Source organism: Suricata suricatta, chromosome 8 (assembly GCF_006229205.1).
Source record: "Suricata suricatta isolate VVHF042 chromosome 8, meerkat_22Aug2017_6uvM2_HiC, whole genome shotgun sequence".
In the NCBI taxonomy this organism is placed as follows: domain Eukaryota; kingdom Metazoa; phylum Chordata; class Mammalia; order Carnivora; family Herpestidae; genus Suricata; species Suricata suricatta.
Genome location: NC_043707.1, coordinates 13658900 through 13683130, shown reverse-complemented (window position 1 = coordinate 13683130; position 24231 = coordinate 13658900). Strand labels below are relative to the sequence as shown.

Genomic DNA, 24231 nt, shown 5'->3' with positions numbered 1-24231 from the left:
AACAAATTAGAGATGAACACTGATTTTTCTTTTGTCTTCCAGGCACGATCACTTTATATCTAGTAGTCTCAGTTCTTCGTCCCCGTCGCTGTTCGATGGAGCTGTGATTAGTACTGTAACTACCGCCACAAAAAAACATTTCTCAACTATATTAAATCTCCTGGGGGTATTGCTTAAGAAAGACAATCTTAACCAGGACACAAGGTAACTGAGTACTGAGTTCGTAATACGAGGTGTTCTTCACTTTCATTAAGTTAGCTACATAATCTGAGGGTAAGAAATCCAGACCTGAGGTAGTGGGGCAGAGGACCCTCTTCATTATGAAACACTGAAAATATAGCTTTATTATTTAATCCACGATTTCTTGTTCTTTCCTGAAAGAATTGAATGAAACCTTCCTGTTTGCAATTTTGTAAAATAATGTATCTCTAGATTTTCTATATTCTTTGCTACACCTTCTGGTTTGGGGAGATTGTCTTAAAAGGCATTCAGCTTTTTGACAAAGGGATCTCTATAGTTTGAATTTTTGTTTCCTTTTTTTTTTTTTTTTTGAGATAGTTAAAAAGCAAAAAGCAAACCAACATAAGAATAGATTTTTAAAGCTTTCCTTCCCTCCTTCTTTCCTTCCCTCCTTCCTTCTTTCCCTCCTTCCTTCCTACCTTCCCATGTAAAATCAACTGTATGTTTTGTGTTTCAGGAAACTGTTAATGACCTGGGCTCTGGAAGTGGCTGTATTAATGAAGAAATCTGAAACATATGCACCTTTATTCTCTCTTCCATCTTTCCATAAATTTTGTAAAGGCCTTTTAGCCAACAGTAAGATTCTGCGATTTTTAAAGATTTTGTTAATCTATACACCTCAAAGGCGTCTTTAGTAGTGAGAGAAAGATTGTCACTTGAACATTTTTATAGCATGAAATGTATAATTCGCATCTCAGGGGCAGATGCATAATCTTAGGTTTTTGTTTTTTTTTTTAAATGTTTCTTTTTGAGAGTGGGAAGGAGTAAGCGAGTGAGTTGGGGTGGGGGTGGGGGCAGCTGAGCGAGGGAGATATGGAATCCAAAGCAGGCTCCAGGCTCCAAGCTATCAGTACAGAGCCCTATGTGGGACTTGAACCCATGAACTATGAGATCATGAATTGAGACAAAGTTGGTGTCTAAGCCGACTGAGCCACCCAGGGACCCCAAACTTTGATATTCTTAATATATGAAAAATAAATTGTTTTTAAGTTGTTATCACATTTTTAATCTTATGGAAACATTTATGCATTCCATGTACTTTTGAAGTTTCCTTCAGAAAAAGGTTTGGGTAAAGACTAGTAATTTCTTTTTGCAAGCTGAAAGTGTCTTTTAATTCTTATAGCTCTTGTTGAAGATGTGAACATCTGTCTGCAAGCATGCAGTAGTCTCCATGCTTTGTCCTCCTCCTTGCCGGACGATCTTTTACAGAGGTATGGACTAAAGCTTCGGTCTTCTGACCCTGCTCCTAAGAACTTGGAACTGTTGCCGCACTTCTGTTCCTGGTTTCTTTTTCTTTTTTTGCAGGTGTGTTGATGTTTGCCGTGTTCAGCTTGTCCATAGTGGAACTCGTATTCGACAAGCATTTGGAAAGCTGTTGAAGTCAGTTCCTTTAGATGTTGTCTTGAGGTATGACAGTTATGTTGGAACAGAGACATCCCACTATGTTTTAACTGCCTCGTCGTTAGTTTAGGACAAGACACATTGCCTACTAGAGAATTCATGTCACATCTTATATGGCACTTCTCCATGACTGAAGAGATGGCAAAGGATCAAATTGTCTAGTCTAGAAGAAGTTAACAAAGTTAAATATTTTTTTTATAAACGTAGAAAGAAGGTCATGGTAATAAGGACTGAATAATTTATATAATAGAGTGCCAAAATGTGTTTCTTAGTAGTTTGGTTACTTGAAAAACTCAACTGTAATCTTTATTATTTTTATTAGGTTAATTTTGAAACTGTAGTAACATTTCAGTATCCATTTTGAAGTCTCAGATTTATTGTTTCCTTTCCGCATTTAGTTAGCAAGGAAATTGCCCATTTACAGTACGAACTAACCTGTTAACTAAAGCATTTTGTGTAACGTGATTTTATGTTTGTCTACAGCAATAACAATCACACAGAAATTCAAGAAATTTCTTTAGCTTTAAGAAGTCATATGAGTAAAGCACCGAGTAACACATTCCACCCACAAGATTTCTCTGATGTTATTAGTTTTATTTTGTATGGGAATTCTCACAGAACAGGGTAAGATTTTCTTTGACTCTTTCATCTGGTAAAAGTAACTTAAATATATTTGAATATCTTGACCCTACACCCATTTTGAGGAGAGAATATGTCAGGAGTGACAGAGTAGAAAATGACATCTTCTCAAATGGGTTATTTCAGTGTTCAACAGTAGGAAGAATTGCTTTGAAGATCGTGTCTGAAGAAACAAAAATGGGCTTTGAAATGGAGTGATAGATATATTTGACAGTTAACTGCTCTAACCTAGTCATTAATGTTTCAGGGAGAGGCCTGGGACATAGACATTATGCAGGTGCTTAGTTGCAGTGAGTGTTTTATCCCGATAGCCAAATTGTCCTGAGCCATTTATCGTAATAACCCTTCCACACTGCACCCCGTCCTGCTGTAACTGTGACATACCTCCTCAGCCCGAAAGGAGGGATGTAACGCTTCTTGGTGTTAAGGGTTTGGCCTTTTGAACTAGGAAAGATTGCAGTCCTCTGCACCTGCTTCGTTTGCACGTGTTTTTTTTTTTGTTTTGTTTTGTTTTGTTTCTGACAAAGTTGTCATTGTTTGTTAAATATGAAACTACTTTCCCCAGGAAAGACAATTGGTTAGAAAGATTGTTCTATAGCTGCCAGAGACTGGACAAGCGCGACCAATCAACAATTCCCCGGAATCTTCTAAAGACAGATGCTGTCCTTTGGCAGTGGGCTATTTGGGAAGCAGCGCAGTTCACTGTGCTTTCCAAGTTGAGAACCCCACTGGGCAGAGCTCAGGATACCTTCCAGACGATTGAAGGTAATTAGCTTTGTGCTAAAAATTCCTTTAAGCCCGAGAGTAAAAAATAATGGGGGCTTCTAGGTGACTCATCAGCTAAACGTCATAGTCTTCATATTGGCTCAGGTCATGATCTCATGGTGTGTGGGATCGAGCCCCGCTTTGGGTTCTGCACTTATAGCATGGAGGCTGTTGGGATTCTCTCTTTCCCTCTCTTTCTGCTGTTCCCACTCACGCTGTCTCTCTCAAAATAAATAAATAGGCTTAAAAAATGAATGGATTTCTTGTTCAAAAATTTGAGGTTATATGCTATTTTATTCCTTAATAATCGATCAGTCTTTCAGGTAATATTTTAGAATAACCTTTCATTGAATAATTGTGTTGACAACAGCATGGTTGTCTTTTTTTTTGTTCAAAAACTAGGGGATTTGTGTGGAGAAAACCTTTTTTCCCTAAAATAAAATACCTTTCATGTTGCAAGTTTTGTTTCTAAATGGTAGGTTAGAGAGGATACTTGACAAATGTGAATTTGTGAAATTATCTCCAATTTCTAGAATCTTTAGAGATTTCTTTTAAATTCGGAATATTGTCTTTGCTTTAAGGTATCATTAGAAGTCTCGCAGCTCACACGTTAAACCCTGATCAAGATGTTAGTCAGTGGACAACTGCAGACAATGATGAAGGCCACAGTAGCAACCAGCTTAGACTTGTTCTTCTTCTGCAGTATCTGGAAAATCTGGAGAAGTTAATGTATAACGCATATGAGGGGTGTGCTAATGCGTTAACATCACCTCCCAAGGTTGGTTCCAGTGGGTTGAGTGTTGATTTGTTGCAATTTCATGGTCAAGCCTGGCGATGTGTGCAGAGCTGAAATCCCAGTAGTCTTGTGATTTTGAGACATCTATACCTAAAATTTTAACCAATCCTGAGCTCTTCTTTATCTTTATCTTTATTCTAAAGGTCATTAGGACTTTTTTCTATACCAATCGCCAAACTTGTCAAGACTGGCTGACACGGATCCGACTGTCCATTATGAGAGTTGGGTTGCTAGCAGGCCAGCCTGCTGTGACAGTGAGACATGGCTTTGACTTGCTCACAGAGATGAGGACAACTCTATCGCAGGTAAATAAAGTGTGTTTAGAGTTAATTTTAAGTCTGTTGATTAGAAAATTTTTAATTCCTGTGTTGTGATTTACTCTATGAATGAAATAAGTTAAAATTTCTGTTCATTTTATAAGGTTTTGATTAAATATTTTGTAAAAGCAGTAACTTCCAAAATCACTATTTGTAGTTTGTACTTAGAACATGTCAAATGTTTAAGGGATTGGAACTTTAAAGGCTATTCTAAGAAATTTGTAGAATGAATAATTCTCATAATAATTTTTAGTAACTGAATATAGGAAAGCACATGTAGTAATTTTATAACATATACAGAAGTATACATAATGTTATAATGTATGGGAAAAGTGCTCGTTTACTAGTGGGTTCAATAAGTAATTGGTATCCAAAAATAGCAAATGTTTCGTAGTTAGATAATACCAATAGGCAATATTCAGACATGAAATAAATGATCATTTAAGTTATTTGTGTTTGACTTTGGCTTTATATTTACTTTATATGTTACTCCTACAGACACCACTGGTTAGATTTTGGTTAACTTTTTTTTTTTTTTTTACACTTTGTAAAGATGAACACCATCTGCTGTTACAGCTATGTCGGTTACCTTTTGTAGCTACATTATATGTAAAATTTCAAGAACTCTAAGCTAATAATGTAATGTTATAAAAATAATTGTTAAATACATGTGCTTTTAAATGGGCTTAGATTGTGATCAGTTTTGTAAATTTAGTAGATACTTTGAATTTTAATGGTATTGAGGTCTGTGATTAAGTTTTGTGAATGAACTTGCAGGGGAATGAATTGGAAGTAACCATCATGATGGTGGTAGAAGCACTGTGTGAGCTTCATTGTCCTGAAGCGATACAGGGCATTGCTGTCTGGTCCTCTTCCATTGTTGGGAAGAATCTTCTATGGATTAATTCAGTGGCCCAACAGGCAGAAGGGAGGTAAGTTGGAAGGTAGGAAATAGGTAATAGGAAATCTTTAAATTCTCTGATTCCTGGATAACATTGTAGTTAAATGTTAAAACAGCTTTGTTCATGTTCAGCAATTGAAACTTGCTGTGAATCACTTAACTAAGAGTCATCTTTAGTCTGTTCTTTAATTAGCAGCAGAACTTAGATGCAATTCTTACTTATTTATTTAGTAAGAAGTCCTCCTTAAAATAAGATCTGACAATTACTTGTTTCATAATTTGATAAACTTTCTTGTCAGAGTCTGCTACCAACTATCCTTCATGGCTAGAGGGCTTGCTCTTTAGCCCTGGCACTCATTATCTAGGTAAATGAACTTGTAACAGGCTGTGTATGTTTATGTTAGCTTTCCCAAATCTGGAAAATGTAGGAAAAATAAGAACTGCTTATAATTATATCTGCTAGTGTTAGTTTTGGCGTACGTGCCTCTGTAGTTCATTTTTCTTTTATATACAGTCTTCTCCCCGTATTTCTCAGAAATAGCTGTGTTTCTGCTGCTCACATTATTTTCTTCCCTATTTGGTTACCTTTTAAAAAATATTTTGCCCTGTTAAATATTACAATGTTATTTTTAAGGACACAGTTGTATTTTTTATGAGTGTACCATAATTTAACATCCCTTATCCTTGGACAGCAAGGTTGTTTCTGATGGTTTTTTTTTTTTAAAGTAATTTTAATGTACCATGGCACTTAATACTTTATAGTGAACTCTCGCTTATAATTTTCTTTATTTTCTTAGAATTTATTCCCACAAGTTGATTTACTAGAAGAAAAACTACAGACCTTAAGGCTTATGATACTATTGCTAAGTTACTGTACAGAACAGAGATTTCTATTTATATCCTAAACAGTAGAGTATCCCCTTCCCTTCACCTTTGTGAATAGTGAGGGTCGCTGAGAAACAACCACTCTGCCACCATCATTAGTGGAGATAATTTGTTTTAGTTTATATATTTTTTATTTATAATTAATACAATCTTCCTCTTAAGTTTTATAGACCATATGTGATTTTTAAAAACATAAATTTTTGTCTTCGTGGCCTCTCATCTTTTCCTATACTTACGTGTCAGATTTTATTATATAGCAGGGTTGTTGAGGCTGTCGAATTTCTTGATTTATAATTTTTTTTAATGTTATGGTGTTTTTGATACCTAGAAGTTTGAAAGTATGCCATTAGTATCTGTTACTTTATGAATTCTTTTTTAAAATTTGTTCTTCTACTTAGCCATGGCATATAATGAGATCAGATACTTAATATTTTCTGTTATTTTATACTGCATTTAAGCAAAACCTATTTAGGAGTCTCTACATTTAGTTTCATTTGTTGTGAGGAAAAAAATCTAATTTTGCACACCCCACCTCACACAAAATAATTCACTCATTATCTCTGCTCAGTTTATTTGAGTGATTAAATTCTTTTAGTTTTTTTTTTTTTTTGGAAATGAAGTCTGGATAATTTAAAAGTAAGGACTGTTTGCATTTGCATTGAAGGTTTGAAAAAGCCTCTGTGGAGTACCAGGAGCACCTGAGCGCCATGACGGGGGTCGATTGCTGCATCTCCAGCTTTGACAAATCTGTTCTCACATTGGCCAACGCTGGGCGGAACAGTGCCAGCCCCAAACATGCGCTGAATGGTGAGCGTCCAGGATTTTAATCAAAAGTTATACTTTTTGTACTGATGATAGTTTGTGCTGGTGACCCTATTGTATAGTTTCAGATTTCACTGCTCATTTAAATATTCATAACTTCCCCGGGTCTCCCTGTTTTATAAAATACATTTACTCAGGTGATTCCAGGAAAACTGTGCTATCCAAATCAACGGACTCGTCTCCTGAGGTTATAAATTACTTGGGCAATAAAGCATGTGAGTGCTACATTTCCATTGCTGACTGGGCCGCCGTGCAGGACTGGCAGAATGCCATCCACGAGCTGAAAAAGAGCACCAGTAGCACTTCACTCAACCTGAAAGCCGATTTCAACTACATCAAGTAAGGACTTTTTTTCAGCTAAATTAATTTTCAGTAACTTTAAAATCTTCCTCTATGGCAGAAAAATATTAAAATTGGTCATATCTACTATTGCAAGATGTTTGAAGTACTTCTGTTCGAAAAATGACTACAGTGGGAAGCCAATGCTAGATGTGAGGAAGTTTTCATGTAGTGGGAAAACAGACTTGTAACTGCCCAAACAGTCCTTTGATATCGATTCTCAGAGCTTATTGTTTTAAAATCAGAAGGAATATGAACAGATTTGTTACTGCTTTAGGAAGGGTCACATTTGATGGCTGTTCATGGTTCGTGGGTTCAAGCCCCACATTAGGCTCTGTGGTGACAGCTCAGAGCCTGGAGCCTGCTTCAGATTCTGTATTTCTCTTTCTCTGCCTTTTCCTTGCTTGTGCTCTATCTCAAAAATAAGTAAACATTGGAAAAAATGAACTTATCAAAGATATTCTCAAGAGGACAGAGCTTATGAACATTTATAAAATGAGCTCCCTTTCTTATTCTTTTTCTTCTCCATATTCCTCTGTGCATCGATTAATCCCTTAATTCAAAATGTACGTGCTGGGGACCTCTGTCTGGCTCAGTCAGTAGAGCATGCGATTCTTGATCTCAGGGTTATGAGTTCGAGTCCCACATTAGGTGTATGGATTACTTAAATAAATAAATATTAAAATAAAAACTTAAAATAAGTGTACTGAATTAATTTTTTAATTCAAAATTTGTGTATCCCCAAGTAGTTGGGACACAGGGGTCACTAGCTTTCCTTCTCATTGAGGAGCTTATCTTCTAGACAGCAAATCGTTAATGGGTAATTTTTCCATTGAACACGTACTGTGTACAAGGCAGTGGGGTGTGGCATTACGTGAAGCATGAATTCTGACCCTTGAGGAGCTCTCTTCTAGAGGGACACACAGGCAGATAGACAAGATTGGGAATGCCATCAGCATATCATTTGAGCAAAGACTTAAGTAAGCAGAGCCAATGAAAGAGTGATGTGTTTTGAGTGTTCTGGGAATGGCTCAGAGGCCACTGTTGAAGCAGAGCGAATAACAGGAGATCGGGGTAGTGGGTAGATGGGGAACTGAGAAGGACTTTGACTCGCAGTAAGATGGAAAATTTTAGGTGAGATTTGAACAGGAGAGGCATGTGGTGATTTGCCTTAGTCGTTCACTCTGCTGTTGTGAAGAGACTGGTGGTGGATGGCGACGGTGGCAGCATGTAGACCACTGATGTGTGGGACAAAGGCGGAGGGAGAGCAGACACTGTTAATTGAGGTAGGAGCATGCAGAACCATGAGGTGTGTTTAAGATGCATCTGAGAAGAGGAGACTGGTAAGCAGTTAAGAATTGGATTTGGAACTAAGGAGAAAGGTCTAAGCTAGAGAGTGGTTTTGGGGTTCATTAGCATATAGGTGACAGTAAAAGACATTTTTTCTTTTTCATTCGATACTCCAGAGCCTTTGTAAGCCACAAAGTCACAGATAAAGCTCTGGAGAAGGGGGAGTGCAAAGGAAAGAGGGCCAAGGTCAGAAACCTTATGAGCATCTTTGTTACAGGAAGAGAGAGGAAGCCGCTGGTAAACAAAGAAAGACACTGAGGAAGGAAGAGTCCAAGATGTAGCAGAAGCAGACTGGCGTAGTCAGTCTTGTCAGAAGCTTCAGAGACCACAAGCAGGAAGAGCCTTGTAGAGACATCAGGCTGGGTTGAGTACTGTTGAGTGATGGAGAAACTGGAAAATCAAAAGCTTTAGTTAGGTTACTTGGGTAGTGAGTTTTTCTTGAGGTTAAGGAGAGGAGGCTGTGGCTGGAGGAGAATGTTGTGTAATTACGTGATATACTGGATAATTTAAGTGTTCTTAGTTCAGCAGAAAGAGTTGACAAGCAAGCAGAGGTTGAAGAAACAGGTTCCCTGAAACACGTTGGAGGAGGGAGGGAGGCCAGCAGTCGAAGGAGGTGGGACGAGGTTGGAGCCCTGAGGTAATAGACAGGAGCCCTCCAGGGGCCTGGGCTCTAGGTAGGGAATGGGGCTGTGTAAGGAATTTGGAAGTAGCTCGGGGAGAACCCGATGTCGGCACTGCCCTGCAGAGGTCCGTCAGTTTGTTGGTTGGCTCTGACAATAAGAGGCTACAGGAAGAGGAAGGAAGCATGAATGGGTGAGCCTGCTAAACTGCATGTGTGTAGTTGTGGTTTTCCGGCTTGCCACTCCAGTTTTCGTGCTAATTAAATTGGTAGTCACGTCTTCAAAATAGAAATAAAATGATGGCCTGCGTAGAAAACTTTACCAAAAGAATGCTGTGTGTAACTATGCTTTTTCTAGAATTTGTTCTACCTTTTTTGAATGATTGCACAGGCTGGATAGGGTGTGATATAAGCTAACTGATGTTTTAATTACAGATCACTAAGCAGTTTTGAATCTGGAGAATTTGTTGAATGTACTGAGCAATTAGAATTGTTACCAGGAGAAAATATCAATCTACTTGCCGGAGGATCAAAAGAGAAAATAGGTATTTGAAATAATAATCTTAAAATTAAGTATTTTACGGACAAGTTGCCCAAAATGTTTGGCTTAATATTTTACTGGAAAATCAGGAGGTTTTTGTACATTTATTTTGGGGCAGAGTCCTATGCGAAGGAAATATGTAGGGCTGTTTTACTTACATTTGATTTGGTGAATGCAAACAGTTTATTAAAATTAATCAAACTAAAAAAAAGGCTCTCATAAGACTTTGAGATTAATCTGGCCAGCTTTGAAAAAGTTTAGTGTTTAAGCTAAATGTTTTTCTTAACATCTTAATGTGGTTCTTTAATTTTCTTACCACAACTGGAACATTCTGTAAAATATTACACTAAAATTAGTATTGTGAGTAGTCTGTGTGTTAGCACTGCTTTGGTAAATTCAGTAAGGTTTGCAAAATAGGTACAGATTTGCCCCCTTTGAAATATAGTATGTTGGTTTATTTTTGGAAGCCAGCTGATTGTGGGTAGGTCTGAGATAGAATTTGAATGCAGACTATAATTTTTATTTGGCTCTCAGAAATGCTTCATCACAGTGTTCAGCTGGCTGAGCTTAAATAGGAAAGAATGTATTCATCAATGATAACTTTTTAATATTGTTAAAATACCTTATTCTTACCACGTTAAAAACAAATTAACTTAACAGATCTTATTTAATTTCTCTAGATATGAAAAAACTGCTTCCTAACATGTTAAGTCCAGATCCAAGGGAACTTCAGAAATCCATTGAAGTTCAGTTGTTGAGAAGTTCTGTTTGTTTGGCAACTGCTTTAAACCATATAGAACAAGACCAGAAGTGGCAGTCCGTAACTGAGTAAGTTTAATCCCAAGGACGTGCACTGTGTGTACAGTATGGTAAATACACATGCCTGGGGAAGAGCCACTTACCAGTTCACTGCAGTGCTAGTTAGTCATCATAGCTTCATTTTAGTCGTAGAGATCACATGAAATGTGAATGCCACTTGCCAACGTATGTAAAGGTTGAAATTAAATAAGCTGTGGAAATCCCCAGAAGCATGTCGCTTGTGTCCTTTTACTAAAGGGCAGACAGCCCCTCTTCCGTTCCCCTCTTTGGATGCCACTGTGGTAGCATCTTCAGAATGCCTTATCTCTTCAGTGGTTACAGGTCGGAAGATATTATTAATTAACAGTAAATCTTTTGTTTCAGAAATGTGGTCAAGTACTTGAAGCAAACCTCCCGCATAGCTATTGGACCCCTAAGACTTTCTACTTTAACAGTGTCACAGTCTCTGCCAGTTCTGAGCACCTTACAGCTGTATTGCTCTTCTGCTCTGGAGAACACAGTTTCTAACAGACTTTCAACAGAGGTGTGTATGTGTGTGTTTTTATCAGAATGTTCTTCTGAACATTAATAGGCATTTGTGTAGAAAAAGAGTTCTTTGAAAATAATTTTTTTTAATTTTTAAAATAGTATTTGTAGCATTTGTTGGACAAGGTAGTAAATCCAGAAATCGAAAATGTCATTTTCAGGCACATTTTCATTTGAGAAGTGCATGAGGCAGATGGAGAAACCAAAGACAGAGATTTTCAAGGACGGCTAATTGCTTAATTTTTTTCTTTCTTTCTTTCTTTTTTTTGAAAAAGGGACAGTATATGTAAATATATTTTTGTTTGACAGCTGTTGTAAATTTTAGATTTGATTAATGAAGATACCTGCAAGGTGCCTGGCTGGCTAGGTGGTAGAGCATGTGGCCTTTGATCTCAGGGTCTTGAGTTCAAGCTCCTTGTTGGATGAAGAGCATACTTTAAAAAAAAAAAAAAAAGACACCCAAACCTTCTCCCAAATAGGGTACATTGTAACCAAAGATGGGCCCTTCCCAAGGAAATTAGAATTTTTGAGAATCTGCTTATTAAGCAGTAGTTTTATGTTTCTCTGTAATTTAACTTTTGTTCTATAGTAAGTATGCTGTGTTAAAATCAAGCCCTGCATCTGGACAGCACAAAGCTTGCTTGGCATTTTTATTAAAATGTGCTTTATTGAGAAGTATATTGATAAATTGGACTGGATATTCTTTTGTTTTTTCCTTTCTTTTTATGGCAAAGCAAACATTTCTCTTAGACTGTCTTTTCCTCTTGTGATTAGAAGATAAAGTGAAGAAAGGGACGAGTACAATAGAAAGTAGATCTGAGTAGCTGGTTTATGGGGGGATGCAGCTTAGCTCCGCTCACAAACAGACCTGGAGCCTGTTCACCTTAAGCGGTTTTGGTTTTCTCTGGCAGGATTGTCTTATTCCTCTCTTCAGTGAAGCTCTGCGCTCCTGTAAACAGCATGATGTGAGGCCGTGGATGCAGGCGTTACGATATACCATGTACCAGAGTCAGTTGTTGGAGAAGATAAAAGGTAATTAGGTTGGGTTTTTTTTTTTTTTAAATAGCTTCGATTGAGATATAATTTACACATTTGACATGTACATTTCCGTTAGTGTTGACGCATCTACACCAGTGTAACCATCAATACAGTCGAGATACAGAACATTTATCTCCCTGCAAAACGTTTTCCTTATGCCTCTACCCAGTCACCTCTCCCATCTGCCCTGTCCTGGGCAAGTGCTGATTTGTTTCCTGTCACTGTAGATTAGACGTGTCTTTATTAAAGTTTTGTGTAAATGGGATCATACAGCTCTCTCGTGTCTGGCTTCTCTTAGCGTTTTATTTTTAAGATTCACCTGTGTTGCGTGTATCAGTTGTGTGATCCTTTGTGTTGCCGAGTAGTATCCATTTCATGGATACACCGTGATTGATCTCTGGCACCTTTGATAGATACTGGAGTTGTTTTAAAATGTGGGCTATTATGTATAGAGCTGCAGTGAAATTCATGTACAAGTCTCTGGGTGGATGTATATTTGTGTTTCTCTTGAGTAAATGCCTGTGAGTGAAATTGGTGGGTTATAATGGTGTAAAAATCATTTGCTAGTTCTTAGAATGTGTTTGTACATTACACTTCTTCTGTCTGTATCTTTGGTAATGTTGGTGTTTAATCTTAGTCACTGGCACTAGTGTATAGTAGTATTTCATTGTGATTTTGTTTGCATTTTCCTGATGATTAATGAGATGGAGCCTCTTCATTTACATAGTGACCGTTGTATAAATTTACTTTGTAAAGTGTTTAAATCTTGTCCTTTTTTAATCAAGTCCTAGATTTGTTTATTTTGTTCTGGATATGAATTCTTTGTCAGATAAGTGTACCGCAGATGTTAGGTTTTCAACTCTCCAAATGAGTCGAGAATTAGTATTTGTATAAATGTTAGTAGGTCTCATTTTTAAGAAAGAAATGTGTGTCACATTAAAAGGGTATTAGCAATTTATTGCTTGAAAATGGAAAAGTTGCCAGAATTTGTAGAGGTTTAGTTGAGACTGTGGCAGCAAAGGTTACTGAATACATTTGAGTATTAAATTTTAGCAGTACCTGGGTAGCTCATTCAATTAACCGCCCAAGTTTTGATTTTGGCTCAGGCTTTGATCTCACGGTTCTTAAAATCAAGCCCTGCATCTGGACAGCACAAAGCTTGCTTGGCATTCTCTCTCTCCCCTTCTCTCTGTCTCTCTGTGCCTCCCCAACTGGCTTGCCTATGTGTGCTTTTTCTTTCTTTTCCTCTCTCAAAATAAATAAATGTTAAAAAAAATTTTTTTTTTCCTGGTAAGGTAATGCTGGGGTGTGGACTTGCACTGCAGAGTGATTACTAGGAACTGCGATGGCCTTGGACCCTCAGCGCTGTGTATATTTGGCTTGGATTGGTAGCCCAGCATTTGCAAATGGAAGGACCTTAGGGCAGGTCGTTAAACTTCTGAGTCACTTTCCTTTTCCGTTCTGGGTATTGCCTTGCTCAGGAGATTCTTGTAAGGGTTATGGGGGATGAGATAAGGCATATAAAAGCCCTAACACAGAGCATGGCATATAATAAGACTACAAATGTTGTCTTCTTTCTCATCCTTCCTATATTGAACAATTTTTAAAATTTGGGATAAAAAGTTCGTAACTCATTGGTTATATTTGGAGCCAACTCCACTCCGCCTTGTTTTTTTTCTTTTTTTCCCTTCCCTCTGCAAGTGCTTATGAAGTGTGTGCTTTGTGCCAGATATTGTGCTCGACGTTGGTGTGTTATGGTGAGCAAGAGAAGCCTGTTTGCGGCGTTCCTAGGACCAAAGGGATTCTAGAGTCTAGCAGGGAACACTGTGACAGTATGGTGTGCTGAACGGAAGTGCACATGCATATTGCTGAAAGAATGTAAAACAAGGGCACTGATTTAATCTAAGAACCAGGAAAAAAATTTGGGGAGGAAGTAACAGTTAAGCTGATACCTGAGGGAGGTTGAGATGAGAAGGAAGATGGTGGACCATTTGGTTGGAAAAAGCATCGGTAGGCCAGCGTGGATAATGAAAGATTCTTAGGGGATTGAGTTTGGCTTAGGGAGAATGGGAAGCGAGTAAGCTGAAGGAGACTGAGATTGGAATGAAATATAAGACATCAGTGCTTTTCAGGGCACGTTCAGGAGGTGGGGTTTGGCTGGCGGGCGGCAGTGGGAAGCCATCCAAGGGAAGTTAAGTGTTCAGATTTATCTTTGTGTAAGACGATTTCAGTTGCAGGTTGGAGAATGGACTAGAAGAGGGTAAGACTGGGGACAGAGGGACACCCATTGGGCTGAAGTCCCTGCTAAAGGTGACCAAGGTAGTGGTGATAGGGATAGAATAAAAGTGAATGTGATATGAAGGCTGAAGCGAAGTGTTGAGATGGCTGCCAGGCACCAGCTCAGGTAGCCAGGTTGAAATACCTGACTGTGGGTGACTGGTAGGCTGGGGGGACTCAGATGTGAGGTCTGGATTCAAGGTAAAGACTCCAGAGCCATCAGCATTTTTGGATAGTAATTGAAGCTACAGGAGCAGATGATACTGTCCAGGGAGAATATGCAGAGTAAGAGGAGGAGAAAGCCTAGGGTCCACCCCCAGGAACACCAGTTCTAATGGATGGGCAGTAGGCAGGAAGGAGGCTGAGGATTCATCAGAAAGGTAGGAGTAAACCAGGAGAGAATGGCGTGCTAGAAGGGCAGAGGGGGCTTCCACATAAAGGGGAATGGTCTAGCTTGACCCTCATTTCCCACCCTTTGGCCTAAGCTCTTTACTAAAAAGATCTAGAAACTAAAAAGCCAATTTTTTGTAATGAATGATTTTGATTATTGTTGGCTTCATTTTATACATTCATTTCAATGAACATATATTGTTTATTGTATGCCAAGCACTATGCTAGCTGCTAGGGATTTAAAGATGAAAAATGAGTTATCTTGATTTAAGGAGGTGCTAGGGAAGGGAAAATACATAGTTGGAGAAGAACTTTTGGCCATGTTTCCATGCAGTCTGGGATTAGACCCATCAAGGACTAATGAAACGTTTTCTTTTTTCCAGAACAAACAGTTCCAATTAGAAGCCATCTGATGGAATTAGGTCTAACAGCAGCAAAATTTGCTAGAAAACGAGGGAATGTGTCGCTTGCAACAAGACTGCTGGCCCAGTGTAGTGAGGTCCAGCTGGGAAAGACTACCACTGCTCAGGATTTGGTCCAGCATTTTAAAAAACTATCAACTCAAGGTCAAGTGGATGAAAAATGGGGGCCTGAACTTGACATTGAAAAAACCAAATTGCTGTATACAGCAGGTTAGCAAAATGAACTGTGATTAATATATGACAAAATAAAAATTATGTGTATGAATGTTAATGTGTATGATGTAAGGCAGAAAGAAAAGGCTTTTTTTTCCCAGTTGTGGCAGAACATTTGTGTCCTGAATAATAAATTACCTGTAATTGACTTATCTCTGTAATACAGTACTTTTAGAAGAGGTAATTTTGTTTTCGTGTATTCAAGTAAGAACTGTTTCTAGAGATCATTGATTACCACTGAGTTTACGTTGTACTTTACCCTGAAACACTGTTGATCATTTGCACCTAAACGTAAGGTCTGAATTTTGGTTTTCTATAGGCCAGTCAACACACGCAATGGAAATGTTGAGTTCTTGTGCCATATCTTTCTGCAAGTCTGCCAAAGCTGAATATGCGGTTGCCAAGTCCATTCTGACCCTGGCTAAATGGATCCAGGCGGAATGGAAAGAAATTTCAGGTCAGCTGAAACAGGTTTACAGGGCTCAGCAACAGCAGAACTTCACAGGTCTTTCTACTCTGTCTAAAAACATACTCGCTTTAATAGAACTGCCATCTGTTAATACGGCGGAAGAAGAGTATCCTCGGATCGAGAGCGAGTCTACAGGTAGGGTTTCTTTATTTTAATAGCTTTAAAATATTAATTTTAGAACTTATTTCTCCCTGTTTACAGTGTTATGCTGGCTGTAGTTTGCCACAGAAATGGTTTCTGTGGAAATGTAGTGTATTATACTGCCTGGTAGTAATTAAAACACATTTCTTTAGTATCAGGTGCCACCGTGGAAGTCACTGCACTCTGCCACTTCACCTGGCCTTTCCAAACCACAGTGCTTTTGTGCACTTAGATATTTTTGCTGGCAAGAAGGCCCTGCCCCAGATAGCCAATTTCACTGCACGCTAGAAGGAGCAACAAAGATTGACAATAGTAGCCGGTGGTCTCCTTGGGTGATAGAGCACAGAAACCAGAGAAAGAGGAAGGTTTCACATTTGAAATGTGAAATAATAGTAATAGTGAAATAATAATAATAGTCATAATAATAGACAGGTACTTGACAAATAGGGTAGTTAATTCAGTGTTGGAGCACTTGTTATGGTAGGTCCCACTGTCCAGGTTTTACAGAGTGGGAGATAATTAACCTCTTTCCTGAAGCATGAGAATGTCCTTTCATTTTCGTTGTTATGAAACATAGGACTTTGATTTCTTACATTCATCTTATAAAATCATTCTAATCTGTATATCATATCCTCTTGATATAAGGGATATGTCTGGCGACTACTATAAATCTTATATTAGCGTGTGTCATTTGAGCAGGTGATTTCTTCTGAGCTGTGAATAGAGACATCTACCTCATGAATTTCTGATTGAATGAGATTGTATCCTTATCACCTATGTATTATTTTTCCCAGAATGCTTCAGCTTAATCTAATCACAAAATACCAGTCATATCCATAACTCAAGACATCGCATAACACCTGTGACACCTGAACTGCTATATATAAAGTTTAGTGTCATGAAAGATATTTATGTGGTTTATAGGGTGATAATTTAAGCCGACTCGGAAAGCTGAGTGGTTGCTTTCAGTATGTTAGCCTTTTCAAAAAGCATAGTAGGAAATGTGTTCCTTCACCAAATTTTGCACTGTAATATTCTGGAACTTACTGATAGCTTACAGATAAATAAATAAAACACAAAAATGTTAATTGGGAATGCCGTTAGAAATTTATGAATGTAATATTGCTGAGTTCTTTCATTATTATTATTATTATTATTATTATATTTATTTATTTATTTTTTTGTCCATCATGGCAGTGCATATTGGAGTTGGAGAGCCTGACTTCATTTTGGGACAGTTGTATCACCTGTCTTCGGTACAGGCACCTGAAGTAGCCAAATCCTGGGCAGCATTGGCTAGTTGGGCTTATAGGTGGGGCAGAAAGGTGGTTGACAATGCCAGGTATGTATGTCAAAATGTGTAACTTACGTAAAGCATTGCAAAATAGAGATCAAAAATGTCTGCTGACATGTAGCTTGACATGGCATGCTTTGGTAGCTGCAACTAGTGACTTGCTTATTTTTATAGTCAGGGAGAAGGTGTTCGTCTGTTACCTAGAGAAAAATCTGAAGTTCAGAATCTGCTTCCAGACACTGTCACTGACGAAGAAAGAGAGAGGATATATGGTATTCTTGGACAGGCTGTGTGTCGGCCGGCGGGGATTCAGGCAAGAACATATGTGGCGTTGGGGGAGAAATGATTTCATGATCACCATTTTAATTCGTTGATTTTGAGGAGGAGGATCATATAAATACTTCATTAAATATTGAATAGGGGTTAGGCAATTGTTGTTAGAAATCTGAAGTTTGAGTTTTAAGATGAAAGTGAGTTATGGTACTTATCTAAGAAAAATATAATTTCTCAAGAAATCATTTCGTTAAGGTCCTGTTACTTAAATAGGTGAAGTTTGTTTTATGGGAATTACATTTCTCTTTTAGGTGATTTGATCAGAAATTAGGTTCTTAACAGTAGCTTGGGATCTTTTTAAAGTACAGGAATGCCTGAATACCACCCCAGATAGCTGAATGGGACATTTGTGTATGTATTTAAGCTTACGAGGTGATGCTACTTCATAGCCAGAGTTGAAAACTAGTGGACTAAATGAGCTGTAGGATTTATTTCCTCTTTGCTCAGAGTTGTTATTTCTAGAATGTTACAGTTGCTGAGTAGATACAGACTTTAAAAGTTTGAATTTTATTTGCTAAGCTAAAGTGTATTGACTCATCTTGCTCTAAATTTCAGCATGTATCACTGTCTGCCAAAGCTGGTGTTCTGTACATGCCCAGTATTATAAAAGAGGGCACGGTCTGTTGTGAGTGAATTCTGTGTTCAAACTTTTGAACAGATTATGTTTAATGTTCTGCAGGCAGAACATTATATTATAATTTAGAAGCATTTAAGGTGCAGACCACCGGGGTCGTCTTCACTGGCTACGGTGGTGAGACATCATCCAGAGGAGCGTATTGGCAGTGGTCTAGCATGGATGAAACCAAGCGTGACGTAATTGAGGTTTTCATAAATGAGAACACTGCTTGTGTAGGATAGGAACATCATGTACCTTTTTTTCCTTTTTTCAGCTTGTGTTACAAAATAACGTTTTATGCCCAAATTTTCTTCAGGATGAAGACATAACGCTTCAGATAACAGAAGGTGAAGATAATGAGGACGACGACATGGTCGATGTTATCTGGCGTCAGTTGATATCAAGCTGCCCGTGGCTTTCAGAACTTGATGAAAGTGCAACAGAAGGAGTTATTAAAGTGTGGAGGAAAGTTGTGGATCGAATCTTCAGCCTCTACAAGCTGTCGTGCAGTGCATATTTCACCTTCCTTAAACTCAATGCCGGTCAGGTAGGTAGCACACTGTTCTGTTCTAAGACAGTGTATTTGACATTTCTTAACTGAGCAGACGGAAATGGTGTTCTTACTTCTGCCTTTCATCTTTCGCCCTTAGATTCCTTTAGATGAAGATGACCCTAGGCTACATTTAGGTCCTAGGGCAGAGCAGAGTACTGATGATGTGATTGTGATGGCCACACTGCGCTTGCTCAGGTTGCTGGTGAAGCATGCCGGCGAGCTCAGGCAGTATCTTGAGCATGGCTTGGAGACCACTCCTACAGCTCCGTGGAGAGGTAAGGGTCTGCATAAAATGTTTCAGGAAAAATGATGTCTGGTGAGGAGGTAGAAGACAATGTAAAAAACGGTCGTTCCCTTATGTTTATTATTTGAATGTGTTACAGAGTAGCTCCATTAGTGGTAGAATATGTGAACTGGATGTTACATGTTCTTCTCTCCCACCTTTCAAAGGATAGAAGGCTGAGAGGCAGGAGTTTTATGTATACAAAATGAATTTTCGAGATACTGGTGAAAATAACTCTCAAACATTTTTGTATGCCCGGTGTTAAAAATTATGTCGGTCTTTTACAGGGATTCTTAGTAAATACATTTTGCCAGCACGTTGTTGAATTGCTCTGCGTTCTGATTATAGTTCTGCACCCTAATGAAACTTGCGAATCAGGAGCTATTGTTAGGGTTCTTTGTTATTAACACAGGGAGAAATTCGAGGCTCTGAGGACTGATGCTGACATATATCAGGTTTTATGCTTTTGCATCTACTCTTTTGACAGTTTTTAATAACTTTAAAGTATCTTTCTTTCTTCTTATCCTGAAGGAATTATTCCACAGCTTTTCTCACGCTTAAACCATCCTGAAGTATATGTGCGCCAGAGTATTTGCAATCTCCTCTGCCGAGTGGCTCAGGATTCCCCACATCTCATACTGTACCCTGCAATAGTGGGCACCATATCACTTAGTACTGAGTCACAGGCTTCAGGTATGGAATATTAAGATACTGCTATTCTACTCTAAGTATAAAGTTGTTTGCAGGTAATGTTGGTTAGGTAAACCTTTGAGCTTTATGTTATAGAGTGGTGGAGTTCGTGGTTTAAAAAAAAAAATAATTGTGGCTTATTGAGGTAGAAACTGCCAAGTCTCATAGTGGGGCATGTGCTTTACACGTCACCTTCAGCCTTACAGTAACCCATTAAGGTTTGGAGAAACTGAGTCCATGCTCCCAGGTTCACTGAGGAGCTGAGTAAATGGTAGATAAGGAGGAAACCCAGCGCAAGGCTCTGGCTGTGAGAAAGTTTTATTTGCTGAGGCTCATTTTGTTTCTCATTTGTCTTCTATTTGCTTATAATATTCATAAGTAAAAGGCAGAAGATCCATGATTTTTGGTCAGTTTAATACATTCAAGGCAAACTAGTGAAGTGAGTGCTCTGGAGTCAAATAGATTACTGATTTTTTTCTAAATTTATAAGCATAGGAGAAACCTCCGAAGTGTGCCTTATTCTTGCATTTTTTTAAAATAGGAAGTAAGTTTTCTTCTGCAATTCCAACTTTGCTTGGCAATATTCAAGGAGAAGAATTGCTGGTTTCTGAATGTGAGGGAGGAAGTCCTCCTGCCTCTCAGGACAGCAATAAGGATGAACCCAAAAGTGGGTTAAATGAAGACCAGGCCATGATGCAGGATTGCTACAGCAAAATTGTAGATAAACTCTCCTCTGCAAACCCAACCATGGTGTTACAGGTACAGAAAAGCCCAACTGATATGTTTCATTGTCTTCTCCTCCCTATAAAACAACCTGAAAACAAAACCCATCCATAAAAACTGTCTTGGAAATACAAAAGAACAAAACACTTTGAGGGTACTTGAAATTAGCTTTACAAATCAGTACCGGTTTTACAAATCTGTACTGACAGAATCACGAATCAAGGTTCTCTGCCCGTAGAATGAACAAAAGATGCACACAGTGACCTTGTAATTTCTAGTGTTTGCGGGACTGTTTGGGCGTGGGCTGGTGGCTGAGCGCACCTGGATGTGCCCTGTGTGCAGGTGCAGATGCTCGTGGCTGAGCTGCGCAGGGTCACGGTTCTCTGGGACGAGCTCTGGCTGGGCGTCCTGCTGCAGCAGCACATGTACGTCCTGAGACGGATCCAGCAGCTGGAGGACGAGGTGAAGAGAGTCCAGAACAACAACACCTTGCGCAAGTAGGTTTCCACATGCTTTTGCTCTGAAAACAAAGCTGCTCCCTGGTGCCTGTCCCCGCTTGTGACGTAAAATACACAAAACATAAACTTTGTTATCTTAGCCAATTTAAAATATAATCCAGTCACGTTAAGCATGTGTCCAGTGTTGTTCAACCGTCTCTCCTGTTCATTTCCAGAACTTACTCATCTCAGACATGGGCTCTATACCCATTAAACACTAACCTTCCAGGGCCCCTTAACCCTACTCCTCTCTACCACTTATTCTACTTTCTGTCTCTGAATTTGACTACCCTGAGTACCTCGTGTAAGTGCAGTCAAGGGTATTTGTCCTTTGTGTCTAGCTCATTCCACTTAGCATGTTTGAGGGCTTAACCATGTCGTGGCATGTATTAGAATTTCCTTTTATCGCTGAATATTCCATCATGGATAATAGCACATTTTGTTCATGCCATCTCAGTGGACATTTGGGTTGCTTTCTCTATGAACATCAGTGTCCATAGAGAGCTGTTTGAGTCTGTTTTCAGTTATTTTGTGATTTGCCTGGGTCATATTGTTACTCTGAATTACAGAGGAACCACCCAGCTGTTTTCCTGTACCGGTTTACATTCCCACCAAAGGTTCTCAGGCGTTCGTTTCTCCACAGCCTCTCCAGTATCGCCAATATTTGTTATTCCTTGTTTTTTAATATAGCAGCCATCCTGATGGGTGTGAGGTATCTCCTTGTAGTTTTGACTTCCATCTCCCTAGTGACTAGTCATGTTGAGCATCTTTTCATGTGCCTTTCGATCATTTGAATAGCTTCTTTGGAGAAATGTCAATTGTGTCTTTTGCTCATTTAAAAAAAATTTTTTTTAATGTTTTATTTATTTTTGATACAGAGAGAGACAGCATGAGAGGGGGAGGGGCAGAGAGAGAAGGAGACGCAGAACCGGAAGCAGGCTCCAGGCTCTGAGCTGTCAGCACAGAGCCTGTCGCAGGGCTCAAACCCACGAACATGAGATCTGACCTGAGCCGAAGTCAGAGGTTTAACCGACTGAGCCACCCAGGCGCCCCCTTTTGCTCATTTTTGAATTGTTTGGAGTTTTTTGTTGTTTTAGAAGTTCTCCGTATTTCTCGATATTAACCCCTTTTTAGATGTATATGATTTGCAAATATTTTCTCCTCTTTTGTGTGTTCTTTTCACTCTTAATAGTATCTTTTGATGCACATAAGTGAAGTTTAATATAGTCACCCAGTTTTTCTGTTTTTCCTTTTGTTGAGAAATTGTTACCAGATCCAGTTTTCAGAAGCCTTGCCTCTACATTTTTTTTCCTTAAGAGTTTTAAAGTCTTAGCTCTTAAGGTCTTTGATCCATTTTGAGTTTTTTTGCATATTGTGTAAGGAAGATAAGGGTTTGACTTCATTCTTTTGCAAGTGGATGTCCAGTTTTCCCAATTCCAGTTGTTGAAGAAAGCTTCCTTTTTCATGTACTGGATATTTTATAATGCTGTGTTAGTAAGTTACTTGGCCAGTATTTTATTTATTTAGCTTACCATTTGATAGTATTTACTTGCAGTCGATGCATTTAAACTGTTCAATGTTTTCCTGATCAGAGAAGAGAAAATTGCTATCATGCGGGAAAAGCACACGGCTTTGATGAAGCCCATTGTGTTCGCCTTGGAGCATGTAAGGAGCATCACTGCGGCCCCTGCAGAGACACCTCATGAGAAGTGGTTTCAGGATAACTATGGGGATGCGATTGAAAATGCTCTAGAAAAACTGAAGACACCGTCCAATCCTGCAAAGCCTGGAAGCAGCTGGATTCCCTTTAAAGAGGTACAGAAGATTCTCAAGAATGCTACTAGAATGGGAAATCTCTGTGAGAGACAAAATTTACATATGGGGACTGTCCTTACTTGGAATGTGGGAAAAGATTTTTGTAGGCCCCTAGACCAGTTGCTTATAAGGAACATAGAGAAAGGTGTTTTCTTTTTCTTTCTTTCTTTTTTTTTTTTTTTTTTTTAGAATTTGGGAGTGAGTGGGCCAAGGGCAGCAAACGTTAATCTATAGAGGGTTCACACTAGGGAAGAATATACTGTAAAAAATTAGCCTCGGAAGGAGTCTGACCTCAAAATAAATATTGTTTGCTTTATTGTCTTCCTAAAAAGATTATAAAATTTAATCTTATACCTATATAGTTTTTCTTTGGTGTGGGTATTAAACATTTCTCTTTTTTGGTATTAAATATTTCTAACAGACAAAATATTCACATGTAACAACATCAATTTTTATAAGTAACTGTTTCCGCATCAGCTCTGCATATGCTACTTAGGGATGATTAGCGTTTTTAAATATTTGAGAATCCTGTCTTTTATATTTTGGGCCCCTTAATTGTATATTTTCTTTGATTTGTACGTGGTAAAGCAACTGCACCATTATTTTAGGAGAACATTTATCATCTTCTAGCTTTTTCTTTGTTTTTATTCTTTCTTTATCCCTTATCTTTATTATTCCTAATTTCCTTACTTTAGCAGCGAGAAAACTATTAAAAGACAGTGTAGAAAGAGAGTCCCCCTGACTTTAATGAGTCAGTGCCATCTAGAGGAAACTAGAGTACATGCTAAGTTCATAGGACATAAGCTAGAAGCACAAGACTAGAGTGCCGACACGAAGGCCGAAGTGTGTGGCCAGCCAGAATGTATGTGCTTAGGTGCCAGCAGCAGTCCCTTGCTTCTGTGTCTCCTCCTCAGTAAACCAACCAAGAAAACCAAAGGAAGAGACTAGGTTTATTTATTGATACATTTCTAACGAGTGTTTTTAAATTTCATATAAATGAGGTTATATACAGTATACCAGTATATATATAGGTATACATGGTGTGTGTGGATGCGTGTCTGTTTTTATTCCATAATGGATAGATTGGCATTAGGTTTGGGGTTTTTTTTTAATGGTTCATCCATATTTTGTATGCAGATGAACATTGATCTATTATGGGAAAATGCCACATTTTATCCATTGTCCTGTCCGTGGATACTTGGGGTGTTTCCAGTTGTATTTTTCCTTTTATGGAACCAAGCTTGCTATGGATTGATTACAGATTTTTCACATGAAAGCAGAACCCAGAGTCTATTAATTCAGATGCACATTATTGACTTAGCCACAAGCAGGGGTACACTTACATATGCGATCCACTCCCTGCGAGTTACTGGAAGGGGTCGTGGTGTTACTGGACGTACTTTCAGTGGTCAGAACTCTAACAGAGTATCTACTTGAGAGCCACCGGCTGGCAGGTGCATCTTTTGCTCTATTGTAAGGACTTAATTGATTTGTTGGGCACTGATCAGACATAGTCTA

At 38.6% G+C, this 24231-nt stretch overlaps 1 protein-coding gene across 5 annotated transcripts in view; it reads left to right on the top strand.

Annotated features, from left to right (window-relative positions):
• The window catches only part of SMG1 (SMG1 nonsense mediated mRNA decay associated PI3K related kinase), a 98256-nt gene that overhangs the window by 45865 nt on the left and 28160 nt on the right, over nucleotides 1-24231 (top strand). For all 5 annotated transcript variants that reach the window (XM_029949223.1, XM_029949224.1, XM_029949222.1 and 2 more), the window contains 25 exons: nucleotides 43-204; nucleotides 698-816; nucleotides 1364-1451; nucleotides 1546-1647; nucleotides 2125-2265; nucleotides 2846-3045; nucleotides 3627-3823; nucleotides 3985-4146; nucleotides 4936-5090; nucleotides 6609-6751; nucleotides 6904-7105; nucleotides 9510-9619; nucleotides 10296-10443; nucleotides 10798-10957; nucleotides 11871-11991; nucleotides 15048-15296; nucleotides 15619-15903; nucleotides 17107-17251; nucleotides 17378-17516; nucleotides 18469-18699; nucleotides 18803-18980; nucleotides 19520-19681; nucleotides 20220-20437; nucleotides 20744-20898; nucleotides 22491-22713. In XM_029949223.1, the coding sequence (XP_029805083.1) occupies nucleotides 43-204; nucleotides 698-816; nucleotides 1364-1451; nucleotides 1546-1647; nucleotides 2125-2265; nucleotides 2846-3045; nucleotides 3627-3823; nucleotides 3985-4146; nucleotides 4936-5090; nucleotides 6609-6751; nucleotides 6904-7105; nucleotides 9510-9619; nucleotides 10296-10443; nucleotides 10798-10957; nucleotides 11871-11991; nucleotides 15048-15296; nucleotides 15619-15903; nucleotides 17107-17251; nucleotides 17378-17516; nucleotides 18469-18699; nucleotides 18803-18980; nucleotides 19520-19681; nucleotides 20220-20437; nucleotides 20744-20898; nucleotides 22491-22713 (4195 nt within the window). The remainder of the gene's footprint in view (nucleotides 1-42; nucleotides 205-697; nucleotides 817-1363; nucleotides 1452-1545; nucleotides 1648-2124; nucleotides 2266-2845; nucleotides 3046-3626; nucleotides 3824-3984; nucleotides 4147-4935; nucleotides 5091-6608; nucleotides 6752-6903; nucleotides 7106-9509; nucleotides 9620-10295; nucleotides 10444-10797; nucleotides 10958-11870; nucleotides 11992-15047; nucleotides 15297-15618; nucleotides 15904-17106; nucleotides 17252-17377; nucleotides 17517-18468; nucleotides 18700-18802; nucleotides 18981-19519; nucleotides 19682-20219; nucleotides 20438-20743; nucleotides 20899-22490; nucleotides 22714-24231) is intronic.